The sequence below is a fragment of the Diadema antillarum genome, unplaced genomic scaffold (assembly GCF_040938485.1).
Source record: "Diadema antillarum isolate AM-2024a unplaced genomic scaffold, OU_Dant_1.0 scf00000211, whole genome shotgun sequence".
Classification (NCBI taxonomy): Eukaryota; Metazoa; Echinodermata; class Echinoidea; order Diadematoida; family Diadematidae; genus Diadema; species Diadema antillarum.
In genome coordinates, this window is record NW_027271100.1 from 2,100,532 (window position 1) to 2,123,953 (window position 23,422).

Below are 23,422 nucleotides of genomic sequence, written 5' to 3' on the forward strand. Positions count from 1 at the left end.
AGGTTTTCATGCAAGTGCATGTCACATTTGTATCTTACGAAACAAGGGTACGTGATGTTAAATATTTCTGTACATAACATGATCTTCCATTCATGTTAAGTCTGGTATATTTTTATTATGCCTCCGCCACGTAGTGGTGCCGGAGGCATTATGTTTTCGGGTTGTCCGTCCGTCCGTACGTCCGTCCGCTTTCGTTTACGCGATAACTTGAGTAATATTTACTGGAATTTTACCAAACTTGGTCCAAGTATGAAGTATGATGGGGCAATGATTTGATTAGATTTTAGGTGAAATCGGCAAAAGGTCAAAGGTCAAAGGTCAAGGTCATATCATGAAATTTATCCGTTTACGCGATAACTCAAGACTGTATGGAGCAAATTTCACCAAACTTTGTTGGAGGATGATGTATGATGGGACAATTACTTGATTAGTTTTTCAGTGAAATCGGACAGAGGTCAAAGGTCAAAGATCAAGGTCAAATCCTAAAATTTATCTGTTTACGTGATAACTCAAAACTGGATGAAGCAGCTTTCACCAAACTTGGTCCAAGGATGATGTATGATGGGACAATTAGTTGAGTAAATTTTAGTGACATTGACAAGAGGTCAAAGGTCAAAAGGTCAAGGTCAAATGCTAAAAATGTTGCTATTTCCCCCATATCTATGCAATGCCCGCAGTTATTTTCTTGAAACTTAGTGTAGACATGTAGTACTGCATAAAGATTCTCCAGAGAGTTTCATGTCATAAGGTCAAAGGTCAAAAGGTCAAAGGTTAGGTGAAAATGTTGCAATATCACATTTCTCACAAATGGTTCAATGTATCTTCATGGAACTTGGTACATATGCATGTACTGACTGGCAGGGATTATCTAGGGAATTTAGGGGTCATGGGTCAATAGTCGGGGTCAAAGGTCAAGGTCAACTCCTCAAAATGTTACTATTTCCCTCATTCACTAGTATATGCAATAATTGCATTATTAGTTTTAAAATTTAATATATGTACATGTATTACTTAATGGAGATTCTCTTGGAAGTTTCCAGCCAGAAGGTTAAAGGTCAAAGGTTAAGGGTCAAAGGTTAGGTTTGAATGAAAAAAAAAGATATATTTTGTACTGTACACTCTTTCTTCATACCTTGAAAATTATACTCAATGCATAAACTTAAAGGTCGGTCAGAAGTCAAGTAAAAATTTTCAATTCCCCAAATATGTGTACCTAGCAAACCCAGTTCGTGGAAAGTGAACATTCAAGATATTTCTGATAAACCTGTTATTTCGATATTTTGCCAGTTATGTGAAACTGTCATCACACATTGTGAAGACATTGTACCATACACCTATTGGGAGAATCATGCATTATGGCGGAGGCATCAGTCGCCGTAGCGACATTTCTAGTTGTCTTTGTACTTTCGCAGCTTTTTATTAAAAGGATTTTGTACGTTTACATAATTCATGCTCGCAAATGTTGTCCTTTCTTTCTGGGAACATCACTGCCATGTTACCTGCATTTAACCCCGATGAGTCCAACCGATGACAAGGGGCAGTGAACTCCTTTTAACCCTAAAAGGGCCGGGGGGGGGGGGGGGGGGGGGGGCGGAATTCGCGCTATAATTCTGTAACGCGAGAAGGCCTCGTCGCGAGGCTTCTTGACTTTCTTCATTCAAGTCTCGCGCAACTTTTGAGACCAAATTTGCAACGTCCGCGCATACCCACCCCCCCCGGTCTGAGCATAGCCAAAAAAGCCCGGCCCCTTTAGGGTTAATGTCCTAAATCCTCTGAAGCAGTACACCTATTCATTGTTCAAGGATTTTGAAACGTCTTACAAGGAAATACTGCAGATTCGTGATACTGTACAAGGAAGTCTGGTTGCACAATACCATGCTTGTCATGGCCATTACATTTTCCTTGGTATGAGCAGACCCTTGTATCAGACAATACAACACACACACACACACACACACACACATGCACAAGATGTGTCAATCATAAAGGTTTGAGATAGCAAGTGTCGTACTGAAACATACAATCACTACTAAAATCCTAACTAAGACACACAGACACTGGAATTGAAAAAGAAAATACAAAGAAAAGAAAAAATACTCCAGGCTCCAAGCCTTCACCATCCGTGCTGCATGTACACTCTGTCTTACTGTATAAGCTGTTATTTTTGTGTACAGATATTTTCATCATTGAGGAGGTCACAAAAAAATTTTAGAGATGTTTTCATGAACTGACACCAAAGCTATCTGAAGTGCACCATAACCCTGGCACATAGCAACATTTTCATGTGTTGTCAAATTTGCAGTCCAACAGTGATTCCTGAAATTTGTGAAAATTAAATCCTCGCGAAATAACAGCTTATACACAGTACGTATACACATCACTCGTACACAAAATACCATTTTATTGACAATGGCCCTTTTCTCCCGTCACTGCATAATGATACAGAAATCTTCACAAGAATAAACCAGTTCATAATTAGCTCATGTGCACGATGGTACAAATTACCTTTCTTTTTTTCTCAGTTGGTTATGCACTTCACTCGTATTCAAAGCAACATAATGCGTATCAGTAAGTTTGCCCAGCGTAACAATTTATGGAATTCGTGTTAAACAAAAAATGATCTCGCATAGTGAGACCTGGTGACCAGAATGATCCGTCAAACAACCCTGGGGGAAGCATCCATTTTTTTGTTTTGTGTTGAATGCATTACAACATGATTTTATTCATATATGTATTGCCAAATACAAGGTTTGCTGTCAGGTGGATGTACTGGCAAGAACAGTATAATTTACAAGGATTGCATGAATAATCATTATATGACAGATGCTATCTCCGTGAATTTAACAACCATCATGCGTCTTGGTACGAATGACCTTTTTCTCCTCATGCGCAAAGTAGAACTACGGACTGGCTTATTGAAGTCCTCTAGACTGAAGCAAGCACTTCATGTTCCACTCTCACAAAAGTCAAAGTTATTTTGACTCACAATTTTCAATACTTTTAAAATAATGAACCACAACTAACAGGAACTATGTGTATATCAATGTCTGTCAAGTATGTTTCTATTCAGGTTGGTGTTTATGACGATTTTGTCCATAAACTGCTAAAACTTTCTGTTGAGTTTGATTGATATGACATAGCATGGAAAGGCAATGCATGTGTACTACAAAACAATCAATGCAAATGAAGTTGCATTGTTCTGTGTGTGTTAATGTGTGTGTCATCGAGGATTACTGCTGTCATGCCAGCCAATATCTAGTTTAAACAGCACAACCATATACAACTACTGTAGCACATCCTAATAACCCGATCACCACAGCCATCGAACCATGCCATTTTCTTAATACCAAATACATGTACACCCTAGTTGTAATGTTATGGACATTATTCATTTACACACTGGCACACAACCACACAAAAACTACCTTGGCTTTCAATCGGGACTGCTGTAGCTCATCCACCACTGTCACTTATACCGTAAAACATATCAACATAAGATAAATCTAAAACAGCAGCTGAATGTATGCAAAGAATAATGCAAAACACAAATAGATATGTTGAATAATTTTTGAATCTCATATATTTTATTAATTTATAGCCTCCTCATCAGGAGCACCAAACAGCAACCACCTCCAACATGGATTCTTCTGAAGAATTCCAACAAAAAGTTTAGATGTTGGGATAAAAAGCATTTTGTCCTTTCCTCCTTTCATAATCGTAATTCAATTTATTCCCACATGAGTTCAGTGTGCCACACTCATCACTGAGTATATTTTTTTTGTAACTGAAAAGGCAAAAGTCACGGACATGTAGCTGCAAGCACATAAAAACACACTAATACATGTACTACTGCTCCACAGACACATGAGCTGTGTAAAGTTGCAGTGCAAAAGCAAAACCCTTTATCAAGTTTGAATAACATTAAGCTTTTGAACATGCAGTTATCTGAACAATGACAGGTTTGTCCACACTCACAGTTGCAGCAAAATCAAATTCACCAAGCATGCATAAAAACCTGATTATTAATTTTCTTTCCAACTTGTGTGGTCCTAAACTGAATTCATCAGTCCTGCAAAATGTGGTAATTTTTTTGTTTAGACACTAAAATCAAGAAAATTGCGATGATATGCTTGTATGGAATCCATAAATGGTCCTCAAGTAGACACACAGCAAATATTTGGCATGTAAACTTGTTGGTAGACAATACATGGTACTTCTGCATTTTGCACATTAGAATGCAATTCTTAGCGGCATTTCTTTTTGAAGCAGTAGTGATCAATTGTTTTTAGTCTGTCAGCATGTTTATAATTGCTATTTCTTATTCATTCAATCAAAAGGCCTAGGTCATGTGTATCACAAGACGGAGGTGTAAAAGGAGGGCATAAATATGATCTTTTACAGCTTTCCTTCCCTTCTTTCAGGATTGATGCTCAACAAAAGAGCTTAATCAAGCTCTGTTAAGAGAACAATGAATATTTATACATCCATATTCACCAATGTCACATATTTTGAATATTACCAGCAGCAACCTCCAGGCTTCAGAATAAGCAATGACCATGCAGAATACAAGTACATTGCTTTGGTGCAATAGACTGCAGTAAGGTTCCTAGAAAATGACACTTTCAGTGCATTTTGTTACCCACATGCAGAAGCCCAGCCATATGATGACGGTCACTGCTGTTTGTTAATATTTTTTGACCCACACCCTCCTTTCCTACCGGTCAGTGAAAGTGGAGCCCCCCAAGCCCGGCAGCGGATGCATGCGATGATAGAACAGATGCAGCCTGGCTGGTTTCCAATAGCAACCGAGCTTCTCTCAGCCAGTCTTCTGCCACACTGCGTGGCATCCCGGTGAGCTGGTTGGCGTACCTCAGTGCCTGCTCAAGATTGCTGTTCTCCAAGTGGTAGGAGGTGTAGGCCACTAGCTTGAATGTGTCCAGCGTTGCTGGGTCAACCGTCTCCTCGGGGTTGGGTGGCAGGGGGTCGTTGAGGACCAGCATGGACTGGAAGTAAGATAGAAAGTAGGAGAACATGTTCCCTCCGACGGCATCCATCATGGCAACACGGCGGCAGACACGTTGGGTGTGGTCCCATCTTTGTCGAAGCGAGTCTTCTGTGAACACTCCCCTGTATCATTAAAGAAATGAGCAGTGTGTATTTAGTATGATGCAACCATAAAGTTGAGTGTCTCCTACTGTCCTAGCAATCACTAGTTTGTCATGCAGTTTTTGGAGAGCTAACAAAGCAACAGGGTGGCGAGAAATGAACCTAGATTTTACTGCCAAATACAAGAATTATTCTCCACGCATGCACCATTTCCCATTTCTCAAAAGATGGAGATTCTTGAAATGCAAAATGACAAAATTACCAGTCACTTATCAGTCATGTAAGCCTCTTTTTGGTAATTTCTGTAGATACAATGTCCATTTTAATCTCCTTTTGTTTAGATTGAAGGAAAACACACAGCATATCCAGAACAATATATTTATTATGCCGCTTCTAATGAAATACAATCAAGGAATTCTACATCTACTATAAAAGTGGGTATTTTTGTGCAAATAATTTTTCACACTTGGCTGAGCAATATGTTTTTTAATTCCACATGAATACATTACATAGTACTGTATACGCCATATATTTCACGAGTCTAAACTTTCGCGAATCGGGAATTCCCGATGATTTCGCAAGTGGTTAAATTCTTGATCGTGGAGTCCTGTACTGAACGAAGAAGTGTACACACATACGTCACATTCACATGGGGATCAGAGCCAATATTTTCGTGTGTCTTTAATTTCGCGAATAGCACCTGACTCGCAAAATTCACAAAAATAAAAACCTCGCGAAATATACAGTAATTTGTGTTAACATAGCAAGCATACATATTTGCACACTCTTATTTTCATGCTAGTTCTGGTCATGCAAAATACTTGAACATTTCTACACTGCAAAAATTTCCACTCTTACAGTATACTTCCAGATTAGTATCATACTTTCACTTCAAAAACAGAGAGGTGTCAGGGGAATGTAAGTGTGGAAAAAGAATGCTACAAGATATCAGCTCTGAACCACATCAATGCCTTCTGTAAACAGGTCTACATGAAAACTACAAACATGAGTGATACTTGATTTCAAACAAAGAGTATCAAGTCAGTGACTGAGCACAGACTGCTCATCCCCCAATTTCAGAGAACTACTACCATATATTGAACGACACACTTTGCTCTAAGGAGACCTGCTTAGTGTTTCCAGTTAATTCATTCATTTTTTCTCCCCAAATAATATGAAATATTAGTTGTTGTTTTTTTAATCTTACAGGACACTTGTTGGCTAAAAGAGCAAACTCCAAGTTCCACCAAACATGTCTTTGCCTACATCTCAACTTATATTGCCCTAGATAGGGCAACAGCAGTCAGATATTGCTCTAAAGGCATCTGTACACATGTCACAATTACCTTGCTCCACTACTCACCTTGTGAGGGCCTCCTCCGGTATTGTTTGGATGACAGAGTTAACAAATTTGTTGTTGGGCGAGGCTTCTTGGATTGCACCGATCTCACTAGTCAGAGGTTTCAGCCTTCCCTCCCAAGATTCTTCCTCAGTATTACCTGTATCAAATATCAAAATAATGCTTCATTACCATCCTTTACACCTTGTGCCCTTGTGATATTGGAGCATTTAAAGAAAAAAAAAATGACAACATTGTGATATGAGATCATTCTGCTTAAAAATTAAATAAACATTTGTTCAAAATGTATGGTCTCATATCATAACAACCTTCTGTTTGAATTTCACAGGCTGGGCACATTTGAAACTTAACTTTGTGGTTTCATGAAGCATTTTACTATGGTGTTTTGAATTGACCTATTGTGTCTAAATGCCTAATCTCTTGCACAATTCATGGCATCTCAACTTCGACTCCATTTTTTTCCCCCAAATCTGTGTTGATCTGGTGGCTGGCGGTGTGACCCCTTCTGTGGTAGGTTATGGAAATGATATGGCACAAATTTAACTTTCATGCACACCTTAGAATGGGGAGAAACTACTAACAATGAAATCAGAAAGTCCCTGATGAGCATTTCTATGACATGACTTTGTGGTTGCGGCCACATTGCAGCATAGACAACAAAGTAGGTGATGTCAATCTTGCATCGTATAGCTGGACACTCTGTTTGGCCAGTGCTGACATAAACTGAGTGACCAATCCTTATCAGCTTGCAATGCTATTGACATCACTCTCGAGTCTCCAGGTCTCCTTTGGAAACTTTACACAAAGTATGGGGAAATACATAAAAAAGTTACCATTTACTACAATATTACATCACATACTCAGAATGATTTGAATATGATATTGCCTTTGTAGATCATAATGAGTATGTTATCAAAGTCAGTAAAACTTGAAAGAGATGCCACCTCCCATTGTTCTGCAGGTTGCTCCCTGTATAACTCACAATGCATGCCCATAGATAAGGTTACCTGTTACAAGAGTTCGCTTGAGGGTTTCACAAGCCAACCAGAGCTCCTGGGCCTTACGGTTCTGCATCTCAAGTCCTGCTCTTCCTGTGTAGAGAATAATAGGAGGAAAAAGATGAACGTACACCCAAACTTTATTTTTTCTAATGGCAAGTATACCTCGGTATTGACAAGAATCCTGCTTCCTTATTGGCTGACATAGCATCTTTTTACGAAATGATACCCTGAATGTTCAGATTCAGATTTCAGACTTACATTGTGTAGTATTTAGTACCCTCGCATTAATGGGGAATCGCATGCAGCTAACAAGTTACTCATACAATTCACTCTAGTAAAATGGATATTGCTATGGCCCAATATATCTTGATAAATGTAATTAATTATATAACTGGTAAAGCATCACCTAGTATAACTACATGATAGGGTATGCTCCCGCAGCTAACAATCTGTGCATGTGAATCACTCTAGTGCAATGAATTCTGCTATGGCTTGATATTATATTGTAATCAATGTAACATGTTATAAAACATCATGTAGCAACCATGATCGGGTATGCCCCGAGATTGCAATACACAGTGGCAATCTTTACTTCGAAACATTACTGTCTAACTAGTGACATCTTAAAGGGACTGTACAGTACTGGTTGAGGTGGGGATTCATTTTTTGAACATTCCTAAGTGAGATAATGAGAAACCTCTTATAAAATATGAAAGAGCATGTAATTCTAAGAAGGATTCAACATTCATTTGAAGAAAATTGGTTTTCAAATGGCTCAGATATCCAAAAAAGTGATAATAATAAAAGGCGACAGGCCACGCCTTTTAGGATCTCTTTGTTTCACCTTGTTTTTGGATATCTCAGCCATATCAAAACCGATTTTCATCAAATAAACTTTTGATGCCCCTTAGAATTGCATGCTCTTTGACATCTCATAGAGTGGTTTCTGAATATCTCGCAAAACGCTAAAAGCTAAATCCTCACTTTGACTAGAACTGTACACACCCTTTAACTCAGCGAATCCTTTAAGTTGATTAATTCTTACTGCCACAGCAGCAGCCTACTGAGAAGCAGTTGTTACACTCAACATTCCACACGACAACTCGTAATGCAGGTTGTGCTATAAATTTGATAGCACTTGAGGTCTGCTAAACGGTCAAGGATCTAAATAAGGAATTAATGATGGCTGGATGATGCAAGGAATATACAGGGTGAAAACTCACCATCAATCGCAGCTTCCACCCCTCTCAGCTTGGCCATGGCTCCAGTCAGCTGCTGGTGGTAGTTATCTCGCTCTTGGTCTCTCACTGCTGACTCCTGCACCTGAAGCAGCTTGTCAAAATCCCCCTGCTGCTGCTGCAACACGTCTGAGAGATGGTCGCTGTGGGCTGCTGCCTGCCGCCTCAGCTGGAGCCGCAGTTCCTGCTCCGCCTGACTCAAAAGGTCCTCCTCCTGGTAGAATGGCACCGAGGACAGATGATAGGGGAAGGACGGTGAGGGAATGAGGGTGAAGGAATAAGGGTGGAGGAAGGAGATACGGGAGAAAAAGATGGGGGGATGGGGGAAGGAAGGTGAGGAGGATGGGGTACAAGGTTGGGAAGAATGATTGATCAAGTAAAAGAGGGGTGGGGAAGAGAGAATGGGGAAAGGGCAATTTCATATCATACTGTCATCCATTTTGAAATGACACATTTACATATTGTTTCAAAGTACGATTTGTCTACCAAACTAAAACCTCATCACCATCAATAGCTTTTTCATTACACATATCTAATCTGTACATTGAGTGTTCTGAAGGTCAAGTGATAATTCTGAGTGGTGCAAGTGGACCTCCCAAACCACACAATGCACAAAATAAGTCAGTGCATTGAAGAAGAGGAGTTCCTTCTGGGGAGGATAAAAGCAATTACACACAAGTCAAAAATTGTGTTTTCACATATGACCCAGCTTCTCTTTGTTTTTAAGCTGGAGGCACATAATCTAAAAGAACTGCATAAATCTATCTTATCCACCTAAACCCCTTTCGAAGTACAGACACCATGTGTACCTTCTTCCTGTAGAGCACAGCTAGGTCAGCAGCTTGCCTCTCCAGCTCCACTAGAATTTTGGACTTGACTACTTCCTGGTCAGCCTCATGGGCCTTGGCCACAGCCTCAGCCAGCCGCTGCTGCTCCATGGCCTGCTGCTCGGCTAGAGCCCTCTGGAGCTGGTAGACACGACGGTGGGCATGAGCGATGAGGGAATTCAGTTCCTCCTCTGTAAGCTTCTTGCCTTTGAGTGACGTCCAAAGCAATTCATTCACAGTCACAATCTCAACAAAACATCTCTTACGTAACTGATATTATGAACATGAATTCAAAACATCACCTAAGCAATAATCAACAGAATAGTAACATTTGCATAGGTAGTAAAGTAATAGTTCATACAACAAGGCCATTTTAATGTCTCTGTAATATATCAAAAGCATACCACAGAAATTTATCCCACACATTAAATGACAAACTGTATGCCCTGTAGATATGGTAGGATTTTTTTCCAGCCTGCTACAGATAATATTGACCATACAAGACTGTCATACCAAAAAACACCGCTTTCTCTACTGTTGGATAAACATTCATTCACAGACTCCAAGACTTCTTACTTGCTTTGTGCATGGAATACCTGTAATACTACCATCGAATTGCCAAAAAATCCACATCCAATGCAACACTCTCTTCAAGATATGTTAGGGGCATCATGTTACTTCCTAAGATATCAAGGACATTATCTCACACATCCTCTAAGACAATGGCAGCTGAATACTTTGAGGAATTGAAAACCTTTTTTCTCGGCATGTGCATCACTGAAAAATAAATCCATACAGTAACAACAAAGTCAAAAGATAAGGAACATATTTTGATATCTCAGTTGTACGCCACCTAAGGTTATTGAAAAGAAACAGAAGATTCAGAAAACTAGTGCAGTTTTCTTCAAACTTCAACTTTTTTTCTTGTTTTGATTCCATCTATTTCTTTTAAACAGCTTTCCCTTGGGGGTAGATTTTCGTTTCCTGATATGTCAAAGACGACGGCAATGATAGCAAATCTCACCTTTTTGGCCAATCTGCACCTCAGGCATCAAACTCTGCAGCTCCTTCTTGAAATCCTCCCGTCCCTTCTCGATCAGCTCATGGAACTTCTTGAGTATGAGGGCCTCACTCTGTGCCTTCACCACCTTCATGAAAAGAATGCCCAGTCGTTACAGACTTTTGAATCCTGCTGATAACATTTGAAAAGCTGAACATCTACCATCTAACGACTGTCTAAACCTACTTGGAAACCAGAAGATTGGTTCATCCTATTCATACAATGGAAAGTGAGAGACAAAGCCAACCTCTTGAGGTTACAGTGCACTCCCGTTATAACGAACACGGTTATGACAAAATTACGGTTACAACGAAATAAAACTTCAGGCCGCAAAATCATTGGCTCTACATATTTTTATAGTTTATTTGTTTGCTTAAAACAAAATTTCGATGTAAAGAAAGATATCTGCCGGTCACGAGGACTTCGTTTTAACGGAAGTCCATTGTAGTACCAGGTGGCAACACGTTAGCCAGTTACGTCCCCCAGGCACTTGTGCGCCAAATGAAAAAAAAAAGAAGAAGATGGAATCCATACTTGATTCAGATGCGTCACATGACTTATATTACACCACAGGTACAATTCTATCACTGATAAACCTGTGTGCCACATTATCCTGAAGCCGCATCACAAGCTTTTTGTTCTTTTTTTTTTAAACATTCTGTTTTTCAAGGCCTTGTAAGTCTTTATACAAATTTTTTGCTACACATACTATGAGCAAAGTTGGAGAGAAAATTCTATGCTTTGATGCAATCTAAGTTTTATGACAAAGCTTTGATTATATTTCATGCAACTAGACAGTAGCTATGTTCTTTTGTCAACGTCTGGAAGGCATGACTTTGCAGACACAAGCATGACATAAAATTAGAATTTACTAAAAAACCCTTAATATGGAACACCACTACCTATTCAAACACAAGGTAAGGCAAGTTACATGTTTGAGGAATGGAACTGTGTTCAAGCTTTCATTGTACTGTGGCATTTGGCTATTTATCCATTGGTTTGGGGGTTTGTGCATTATGAGCAAAGTATGCAAATGTGGCATGCTGTTGACCAAGTCGGGCATGCGAACATGGCACATAAAGAGTTAAGAGCATAGAATGTCATAGCTAGGGTACTAGAAGACACTCTATCAGTGCATCTGACTAGCATGAAATTCACTTTCTGCTTTATACCATACAGTAAGATTCACATATAATGTCATGTTGCAAGAATATACCTCCAGTTGACGATAGTTTGCAATCTACTGTGAATTTAGATATTTTCGTGCTCGGGTGAGTAAAATGAATATGGCATGTTTCTAATTCCACAGAATCAAAACATTACATAGCGGTACACATGACAGGCAAAAATATTCACATGCTTTTATTTTCAAATTAGTTTCAAGTTGCACGAAAATTTCCACACCACAAAATATTTCCACTTAATAATGTCTTCCCAAGAAGATTTTCTTCTTTTTTTTTTTGGTGAAACTTGGAGTTCTTTTTACACACGTATGCAAATACTCTACTTTACCTCAGCAGTGGCTGAGTCAAGGTCATAGGTCATCTGGTTGAGGCTTTCCTGGGCTCCTATGAGACGTGGGCTGGGACCAAACTTGGATTTAGTCTGCTTAGCCTCCTCCAAGACTGTCTTGAGTTTGGCCAGAGTCTCCCTGGTTGAGATACACAGAAACAACATGGACAACACTTGTTCATCATCTGCATGACATGTGACCGACATGTGACTGCCATACAAGGACAGGCATGTGAAGCTCCCCACCAAGTGATTATCGACATTCAAATGCTTTCTCTAGCGAAGCGGTGCCTCCACATATGTGACCCTGCACCTCAAAACAAATAAAAAGTCGCCAGACATGAATTTTTAGTTAAGAACATATTCTGAAAAAACAGACTTTAAGCTTTAAAATGATGTATAACTCAAATCAAATGGACTCTCCTAACCTATCCAAATATTGGAAAGAAAGCACAAACTCAGGAAAAGTGTGAACTGAGAAAAGAGGCTCTGAAGTACAGTGTCTATTCAAGCGCTTAATCTTTACCAAACCGTGCTGGCTGTGCGATAAATGGGACAAAACACAGGAAGTAAACCACCAGAGTAACAACAATGAAGGGATTATTAGATTACACTGAAATTAAGCATGCCTCATTAACACATTCTGTCCATAGTTAATGTCAACTTTCAAAGCAGTAGCACCATCCTCTCAAAAGTTATTAGAGTTGAAAGTGAAGAGTGTGGACAAGGTTTTTCAGAAATGAAAAAGGGATTCTAAAGACACACCGAATCACACTATTCTACCAAAAATGTTCGAGATAAACTGCTAAAAAAACACACTTTCCTGCCCGTTTTATGATACCAAATTTTAGCATAATGTAAAAGAAGACCCGCTCTTTCAGAAAATATGAAAAAGTAAAGTTCGGCTAGGTTGACCCATTTCACTTATTTTCAGTCCTCACGCAATATCAGTGTGAGCAACTTTATGTTCGTTTTGAGGTGCAAGGTCACATATATAAATTGTCTCTGTTTTAATTTTGCTATGTAAGGCAAAACATGTGAAGCCCTATGTGAAACTCTAGGATGCTTCAGGGAAGCCACACATCCCTGTACACAAATCATCTGCCTTCATTCCTTAACTTCCCACTAGCATTTATCCTACATTTTCATACCAAAATTATCTAAACCAGGCCAACCAAAGAGAGCTTTTTCTCTCTTTCTCTTTCTCCAAACAAAATTTTTTAGTGTGTTTTCAATTTCAGAGATCTGCTAGTACTTGCAAATATCTTGCCAATTCAGCATGCTGCCACAAGGTTAAATAATGTTGTTTTTTAGGCTCACAAAGTCACTACAAAGATTCCCCCATTCCTTCTTCCAAGGAGTGCAATGGATGGACTAACCTTGCTGTCGCTCCATCTCTACTTGCTTGTGTCACGGCCTGGAGCTTGACTTCAGCAGCAGCCACAACTTCATCCCACTGCTTCTTCTTTTCTTCGGCGTTATCCTCCTGAAAAAAATACACGACACAACTGGGTTGGATACTCACCTCTCGCTCAAAATCAGAGTCTTTACAGTTTAAATCGACTCATCACTTGACCCAAGCCCTGTGTTGTTGTTTTTTCTACCTTCTAACACTTTATAACTAAAGGTGGGACCCACCTTTATTTGGACCACTTTGGGTTGCTTTGTTTATGAATATCTCGGCCATTTCAAAACTGATTTTCATCAGGTAAACTTTAAATTCCTCTTAGAATTGTATGCTCTTTAATATTTCATATACTGTAAAATGAACAATGTTCGCATACATTTTAATTTCGCGAATTTCGCAAGAGCCAAGATTCGCGAAATTAAAATGCACGCGAAAGTTCTTGCCTACACTATATGCATGGAATGCCAATGGCAATTTGTGAAAATATCATGCCGCGAAAAAGGCCATCAGCTCCAATTTGCAAAAAATCTCATGCCGCGAATGTATCATGTTTTACAGTAAGTGGTTCATAATTATTACGGAAAAAGCTAAAACCTGAATTCCCATCTCAACCCAAACTGTACTATCAGTTTAAAGGGATCGTACAGTTTTGGTTGAGACCTAATTTCTGGTTTCTAACATTATTTTGTGAAATAATTAGAAACTACTAATGAAAAAAGAAAGAACATGTAATTCTATGAGGAATTCCACATTTTTTTTTGTTTTTTTTATGAAAACTGGTTTTGAAATGGCTGAGATATCAACAAAGAGCGTTTCTAACAAAGTGTGGGACCCACACTTTACTACGATCGCTTTGTTTTACTTTGTTTTTGGATGTCTCAGTAATACCAAACCCGATTTTCATGAAATAACCTTTGATTTCCTCTTAAAATGGTATGCTCTGTATTATATCATAAGTGTATTCGTGGTATCTTGCAAAAAATTAAAAGCCCAATTCTCATCTACACCAATACTGTACCATCCCTTGAAGTTTGAAGACACTACACTTGTGAGTGGACATAGTACAGTTCTATGAGGTGGACTCTTAGTTTTACTTGACTGTGTCCATCTGGTAAAGATTAGAAATTCACCTGAGAGTCTCCCATGGCAATCTTGAGTTTCTCAGTGTGCGTGTCCGTAGCTTCCACCGCCTGCTTCTGGGTTTCTATTGCAACCCGCGTCGCTTCTACGCTGTCACCAACACAGGTTGACACGATGGTTTCATACGCTGTTGGATACAGTGAGAAAATGATTTGTCAATATGTCATGATGCAGACATCAGAAATAGTAAAAGATATCAAAATACATAATTTTAGGTGCATATAATGCACAGAATCTCAAGTGAAGAAAGAAAATCAAATGAAATATTCCTACTGAAATACTCTTATGAATATCATGTATATCTACATATACTAGTATATATATAATAATCAGTGGCTTGTAATTTGATAATGGTTAATTGAAACAAACATGCAAAGTAGTAGCCCGATGGCTAAATTATAATGCATGACATTGAAAAACATATCAATTAAAGGGGAAGGCTAGTAACTGGTCAGTGGGAATCAGTGGAAATGCTGGGAGATGATTGTTCCAATCCTTGTGGGATTCATTCAAGAGTTCATTGTATATCTATTGTTGTGTGAAAATGATTTGCTTCAGAACGGTCTCATATTCAAGTAATGTGCAGTTTAATGCTTCCAGGTTAGCGTCCCTGGTCAGTGACGGAGCATTAATCTGCACATTACTTGAATATGAGACCGTTCTGAAGCAAATCATTTTCACACAACAATAGATATACAATGAACTCTTGAATGAATCCCATAAGGATTGGAACAATCATCTCCCAGCATTTCCACTGATTCCCACTGATCACTTACTAGCCTTCCCCTTTAAATATGTGAGAACAAAAATAAGCAAAGAACTGCAGACAAGATGCTTTAACAAAGAAAATTCACAAACAGGTGAAATTAGATTAAGGTCCAGCAACAACATGAATCTCAGCTAATGCAGGATAGTATTGGCTAAACACCTAGAGCTGGAACTTTTGTTCCTGACCTGCTATGTTGGCTGCCTCATCAATCTCCTGTTCAATGAGTTTATCTTCCAGCTCCTTGCTTCGTCTGTCTTCCTCCTCCTTCTTCAGCTGGGCCTCCATCTCCTGCGAGGCTCTCGGGACTGGCGCAGAAGAAGCTGATGTTGACTTCTTGCCAGAGTCTGCCCCAGACTTGGCTGGTGCAGATTTGGCTGGGCTCGGCTTGGCTGGGGATGGTGGTGGAGCTTTTGTTGTCCCAGGTACCATCTGATAATTTCAATTAAAATCACAAAAATATGTACTGGTATATCTTTCACACAACAAAAATTTGAAACTGATATGAAAATACTACTACCTGAGTAGATAAATAATCATGACAACAGTTGATATATTTATTTATGTATGTATTTAGAAAGGTATGCAAGCCTAATCCCATGAACTAGCAGTAGGGTTCATTTCCATAGATGAAACCAGACCTATTACCAGAAATGTGTAAAGACATTTTACATCTTCTCTGGTAGAGAATTTAATCATTGGTGATCAACAGAAGACAGTATCTCTGTTGCTTCTTCAATAGCTGCTCTTGCAGCAGCCTAATATCCTAGAGATTTCTTTGAGTGCTACACATCAAATGAGACACTGGATATGTATTCCCGCAGAATCACTGCAGCAGAGCTGGGCAGGTAGGTGAGGAAAGACAGCACCATCAGGTCTCAAACTGCCCCTGCCATCCCCTGTCCAAGCTCCCAGAGAACCTTCCTGGTGCAGATAAGCCTGACCAGTCCTCCTGCACACACACAGACCTAGACAACCTCATCCCCAGGATGACCAGATGGTCCTCATCGCCTTGACGGACAAACACTTCATGTATTCATTACACACTTCTTATAATGCGACCATTAAATTTACCATACATGCCTTTGTAATGTCATCCAGACATGATTAATCACTAGCTAAATAATAATGATCAAAACGACAGCATTCACTAACTGTCACTTCAGTGCAATGTGCAGAAATTTTTGGTCATTAATGACAGCTTGACATGACTCACCTCAACTTGTATCCCTGCTGTTGGGTCTGCTTGTGGCACAGGAGATGGCGAACTGCACGTACAATATTTTTTTTAAAAAGAGGGAAAAGTAAGAAAGAGAGATATCAATCTCATTTCATCTTACTGGAGATGTCAAGCATAGCATGACAAGTGAAATGATCAGAATTGAACAAAACATTTAGGAAGTTCTGACTTTCAACAAATCATCAAATGTGGTGTCCCGCAGGCATCTTACTTCTTGGTTTTGGTGTAGTTACATGCCTCTGGCTACCCTTTGACACACACAGATATTACTCAAGTCAGATTTCATAAAAAGAAAAAAAGTATCATTTTTACGCCCACTGGTATTCATTGCCAAGTAATTCTCACCTTTATGAAGAGTATGGGAGAGCCAGACTTTTGGTCTCTTTGGGTAGAAAATAACATGCTTAAATCTTCCATGTGCCCAGGCACTCAACTTTACAAAATGCCAAGCCCTTTCATCAGTATTCAGTAATGTGTCAAAATTTGACCTGGTTGTTGGCAAGTTAGCAAGCCTACTCAGGTGTAGCAATGCACCTCATTCCAACAGGAAGACCATGATAACACAATGGGGATTTAGGGGATCAGGTAATCTCTATGCACTGACAATTAGTTTCCTGACATCTTTCAAAAATGGGCAAAGAAAGCATTCCATGATGCATGCCGCTCATAAACAAAACCAGATTACAGGTTAAAGCAAGAAACCTCAGTCATATTCTAAGCAGAAGGGCTTTTTGAGGTACCAATATAACAGCATGTTTCAGATTGTCTTCTATCATTAAAGACTGATATCCCTTTAGTTTCATTATATGCCCAATATCAATAAATTTTCAATAATTTCCAGAACTTATTGATGCTTTTATTTCTCTGCTTTTATAGACTCAAAAGCACCTTTCATCTTGGGTTAGAGACTTTCTGAACTGAATAACAGGCTACCACAATCACTGGAGATAAATGAGCATGCTTACCCTACTGCTTTGGGAGATTTCTTTGGTCCACCAAAGGTCATGTTATCCCCTGCAGAGATAGAAGTCTTCTGTTTCCCTGAACTGTTGTCCTCAAAGAAATACGGGAAGACGTCAAGAAGAATAGGCCAGTTGCTCTCAACTTGCTTCCTGAAGTCTGGGTTTGCCTTAGCGTAGGCCAGAGTGCCAGCTGTGGCACCTCCAGCAATCAAGAGGCCACCCATGATCACCTTCATAGCCCCACCAGACCTGAACATAAAAGATAGATCATATAAGACACTCGTGCATTCTGCGTCAATGTTTTGTTTTCTTTCTCTAGTACGAAAGCGGGGTGTTACAATCTTAATTCCCATGCATCCAGGGTTGCAAGCACATCAAGACATACTCATGCTGGAACCCTACTGAATATAAACCCACCACGGTAGTCAATATTTGGTTATCGGAAAATACAATATTCTTTTTTTCGTATTACTTTGTGTGTGCATATACATACCAGGACACAGCACAGAAGGCGGAGAAACTTAAACTTATAAATCCACATACATACAAACAAATATCCTTTTTTTTTTTTGGAAGTATCACCTTTACCCCAAAGAGTGACAAGAATATGAACATTCTTTGAAAAATTAGATAGAATATAGATAAGAAATACAACTTTTAGACTATGACCAATTTTAAGTCAAGTTTACCAGTACTAGCCTAGTATTAAACAAGCATCTCAGAGTGGCCACAATGATTACTTGGGGTTTAGGGCAATTACCCCCTGGGCAATTACCCCGGACCCTTCCCCTTCACCTAATCCTAATCCTGAACCTAATCCCAACCCTAACACAAACTCTATACCCTAAACCTAACCCTAACACTAAACTTTACTCTAACCTTATCACTAACCAGTATTTAGCCGGGGAAGAATTGCCCTGATACGATTACTTGACATGATTGTTGCAATGCTTGTGTAACACTTGAAATGTTTTGTTTAGAAGATATCATTAATTTCACGTTTCTCAAATGAAACACTTCCTTTTATTTTAGCTTGGGATGTGTTACAGACAATATGTTCTTTCCAGAGAAGAAAGTTTGAATTCTGTTCACTGAAAATGGCTTCCCTTGATAAAATTTACATTCACTTGCACTATACAGTATGTCCCCAAAAAATTACAATCGATGTTCGCATTGATAACTTAAGATATGCTTCAACTGTCTAAATGCTACTTCAGGGTCTTAAAATATAACATCTTAGCTATATTATGCAGAAAACCCCATTTAATTTCAATTTGGTTAAGTGGTCACAGAGAAATGTGGATTGTTGTAAAGCATGCCATGGGTCTGATTCTTCCAAGTTTAGCACTTGGATGCTTTTTTTTCTTAACTGCATAATGTGTGAACACAATGGACAGAACTTGGAGGAAAGGGATTCCCGACATGCTCGACAAAACTCCTCATTTCTCTTTGACCACTGAAGCAAATCGGATGGGGTTTTCTGTAAGATGTGGGTAGTAAGTTATAGTTTAATACCCTGAAATTGTATTTGGATTGATTCAATATTTTTAAAGTTTCATTGCGGAGGGTACCGTTGTAATTTTTTGGGGGACATACGGTATATCCTCCAATACTCACAAGCACACAAATGTATCACATTCTTTGCAAATAATGAAATCTAAACATCTAATTCAGTCATATTTGTACTGAATACAAAGTGCATTGTGTACTGGTCTATAAACGCCGACTATTCTTGACTGCACTTACTTTCTTGGAGGCGGAGTGGGTGCTGGTGGTGTGGGTGGAGCTCCTGGTGAAGCCTTTGGAGGAGCTCCTGGTGGAACCGCTGAACCAGGTTTTGAGCAAAATCTGCAGCTTGCCCCATGCTGCTGACTGATTGGACTACGGACTGCACAACAGCATCCCTACACAGATAAAAGAGAGGAGATACATTTATCATTAGAATTTAGATATCAGAAATCTACAATGTAGCTCTTCCCCACAGTGTACTTTGTGTGAAATTTAAGTTTATGCTACACTGTGTGAGGTCTACCTGAAAATCAGTCTCATCTCAAGGCTTTTTTTTCAAGGTCTATTTCTAAGATTAAGAATTCGAAATGAGTAACTCTTATGTGTCTAGCGTGTGTAACTTTCATGGTTGGTTGAACGCCTGTTTTTTGTTTTTTGTTTTGCTTTTTGTTTTGTTTTGTTTTGTTATGTTTTTTTTTGGAGGGGGAGGGAGGGGATCTTTATTACAGTAGGCCTAAAAAGCATTTATATTGGCATGCCTTTATATTTACACTAAGAAATACACAGCTCGCCCCGCATGGCGTCTGGTCTGGCTAAATTTTACACAATCAATGCACTGCATGCAGGGAGCTGTAGCTGGGAGTTGGATTTTAGTCTAGCCCGGAGCACGGCCCGACCTAGACAGAAAGATCCGTCTGTCTGGAGGACTCTTTTGTATTTTGCCATTAACGCCGTCCTCCGTAGACAGACGGAAGGTTGTAGTACCCATTGCTGTGTGGATGTTCTTAACCACTGTCTCTATGGAAAATTGGGTGAGGTACCTCACCCTTCTCGATTGCGTCTAATTCACGGCCCTAGGTCGGCAAATTTAAGCTTGAATAGTTAAATCAACTATTCAAGAATAGACTACACTCACCAGATTAATGAATAATCCAATATTTCGGTCGAATTTTCAACGCAAAACACACATCAACCAGCCCGTCGCGTCGTCACGTTCAAACTGCAGAAACATACAGTATGAATCTATTAGCCAATCACATGCGAGGTAGTTTCTACGTGTTTTTTTTTACTTAATAAAGTACCTCGCATGTGATTGGTTTACAGATTCAAAATGGCGACCTACAGCTAGCGAACGGCGATGTTGCGATATGGATAAAATTTCTGCATTATAACCGCGTTACTGTGAGTATTTCGATTGCAAAATGTGAGAAATTAACCCCAAATATTGCTGCATAATGTGTCATGTCATGTCAAACTTGTTTGAATGTAAAAAAGCTGTCTGAAATTTGGTTTATCGTAACGTTTGATCTGTGTGCTACTGCCACACAGGAGCTGGCATCATTGACTTCGGTCTGTATACGGAGGGGATCCGTGAAGCCAGACGCAGTCTCCGCGGAACATTCCCCGACGGACAGATACAGACCGATCTTTCGGTCAAGGCCCGACCAGACACCGTGCCGAAGCAAGGCAAAGGCATCTTCTGTCGCTGTAGTGTACAGGGCTATGTACGTATAAATATTTAGGTACCTATAATCTTTAGATTTTTACTTTCTGGTCTAGTACTAGTAGTAGGTCTAGTAGAGCCCACTTTTGACTTTACATTGTCATTGCATTGTATGTAATGTAGTCGTAGAGAACGTAGAGCCTCCTGATTATGACACTAGTCACTACACCATGCTACACAGCCAGCATAAGATAACATATATGGGACTACAGTATCTACATGTGAATGAAACATCCCACTGAAGCCATTTCCACACATTTATCGGTAATCATTAAGCTTTTAAACAGAATATAAATCCAGAAAATATACCTGTATTTTCCTACTTATGCTGCCTGATACCCTCCACATTTTCTCGAGTATATAGCCACGGTTCAGACACTCCGGCGCATACTCTCAGTCTCACTCTCGGAGAAAGGACTGTGAGAAAGGCGGGTGCGCGCAACAACAAGATGGAGGTTATGGCAGGTGTAGTGCGCGCGTAGCAAATCTCTTTGCGTAGACCACATCTATTTGTGCACGCTGTCGCCGACTTGAAAAGGCTACGTACAAAGCCGCTCATGATCAGCGATCACCGATCTCTTTTACATGGACATCAGTGTGGGGTATTCTATTGTATTAATTTTATGATATTCTTAGTACTCTACAGTAAGGCATCCCTTACAGGGTGCTTCAGCTAAGGAACATTTCTTCGTGAGACAATGAAAAACTTATACCCCCCAAGAAAAGAAACAATAGGTAATCCTAATCGCTGGAGACAAATACAAGAATGTTTGGAATAAGTTATTTAAGAACGATGCTTTAGTACCATTAGACTGACATTATCACATCGTGTCAAAGCATTAATTGGAGACCATTTCTTTCCCTATAAATGGCTTGTCTATTTCACGCGAACATTTGTACACTTTGGTATTACACGTTTGATCATTTATTTTTTCAATATCTTTTTTGTCAATCCACTGAACTACACTTACACTTACCTTTATGGCGGCCACCTACTGTCTATAGCAGCCACCTGCCGTATAGATGCCTACGACCACTGACAAATCCCCTCACAGGAAAAGCCATTGTTAAAGACCATCACGTGGCCACCTATATTATTCAACACCCTCGAAATAGGATAAAACCACCAATTGTTTTCAAGTTGTAGATAGATTTGCAAATATATCTGGTTTGCAAATATTTGCAAATATATCTGGTTTAAAAATCAATGAAAATAAAACAAAAGTAATATGGATAGGGAAATGTAAGAATAAAGAAGATAGAATGTTGCCTGAAAGGAATTTTCATTGGGTGTATGAAGGAGGTTTTAAGTATCTGGGTATACATTTTTTTGTTGATTTAGAGAGAACTGTTCAGTATAATTATTATGACAAAATGGAAGTGATTAGGAAACAAATGAACTCTTGGCGTAAACGCTCTTTAACAGTGCTTGGTAGAATTGTAGTTATTAAGTCACTGTTGTTATCAAAATTGAATTATTTGTTTTTGTCTTTGCCAAGTCTTAAAGGTATTTTTTTGAATGAGATAAATGATATGTTTTATAGTTTTATATGGGAAAGGAAACCGGATAAAATGAACAGAATTCAAATGTCTCAGACATACGCACAAGGTGGAGTGAAAATGATAAATATTTACACACAGGTTACAGCACTGAAAATATCATGGATTAGGCGATTGTTATTTACAACGGATAAATGGTCAGAAAAATTATTGAGTATATTTTTGCCCCGTACCCATCAATTAGACATGAGTCTCGGAAATGATTTTTTCTTTGAACAAGCCTCACATACGTGTAATCCCTTTTGGAAAGAAGTATTCACAGCTTACGGCGAATTACTTTCGGTTTATTGTAATAATTTTCAGTGTCAACCTTTGTGGAAAAATAATAAGATTACTATAGGAAATGCGTCGGTTTTTAAACGAAAGTGGTATCAAAAAGGAATTCGTTTTGTTAATGATTTGTTAGATGAAGAAGGAAATGTATTATCATTTACTGCCTTTAAGAGGAAATATGATGTTGACGTTAATTTTTTAGATTATTTTGGAATATGTCATGCGGTTAAAAAAGCAGGTTGTGATAGAAGTATGAATAATATGGAAAAGTTTTGTCAACCAATTATACCTGATATTTTACAATTGGTTATAAAACATTCTAAAGGATGTTCACATATTTATGCTGTTTTGTTAAAGAATAGAAATAATGTATATCAATGTAAAGGATTTTTAAGATGGCGACAATTGATACAACTTGAAGAAAAGAAATGGCAATCTTTTTCGTTGGCCCCGTTTAAGAGCACGGAAGATGTTAGTTTACGATGGTTTCAGTTTAAAATAGTTAATAGAATTTTATATACAAATAAGATGTTGAATAGAATTGGATTGGTTGAAAGAAGTGAATGTTCATTCTGTAATGTGAATGTTGAGACTTTAATACATTTTTTTAGTGAGTGTCAATATGTTGATAGATTGTGGGTTGAAGTAAGAGAATGGATTAATATTAACACGGGGTTAGAAATAACATTTACAACGGAAAATAAATTATTTGGTTTTGGGGGTATTAACAATTCGGC

At 38.9% G+C, this 23,422-nt stretch overlaps 1 protein-coding gene across 1 annotated transcript; it reads right to left on the reverse strand.

Moving 5' to 3' along the window:
- Positions 1 to 3,580: 3,580 nt before the first annotated feature.
- LOC139724319 (MICOS complex subunit MIC60-like) lies at positions 3,581 to 21,253 on the reverse strand. The gene is made up of 14 exons (XM_071635464.1): positions 21,162 to 21,253; positions 19,367 to 19,524; positions 17,624 to 17,869; positions 16,635 to 16,686; positions 15,607 to 15,850; positions 14,643 to 14,779; positions 13,484 to 13,590; positions 12,105 to 12,243; positions 10,557 to 10,680; positions 9,515 to 9,738; positions 8,691 to 8,919; positions 7,474 to 7,557; positions 6,470 to 6,605; positions 3,581 to 5,127 (listed from the first exon to the last, which is right to left on the reverse strand). The coding sequence occupies exons 1-14, from the start codon at positions 21,198 to 21,200 to the stop codon at positions 4,722 to 4,724; spliced, it is 2,325 nt and encodes a 774-aa protein (XP_071491565.1). The 5' UTR covers positions 21,201 to 21,253; the 3' UTR covers positions 3,581 to 4,721.
- Positions 21,254 to 23,422: the final 2,169 nt, after the last annotated feature.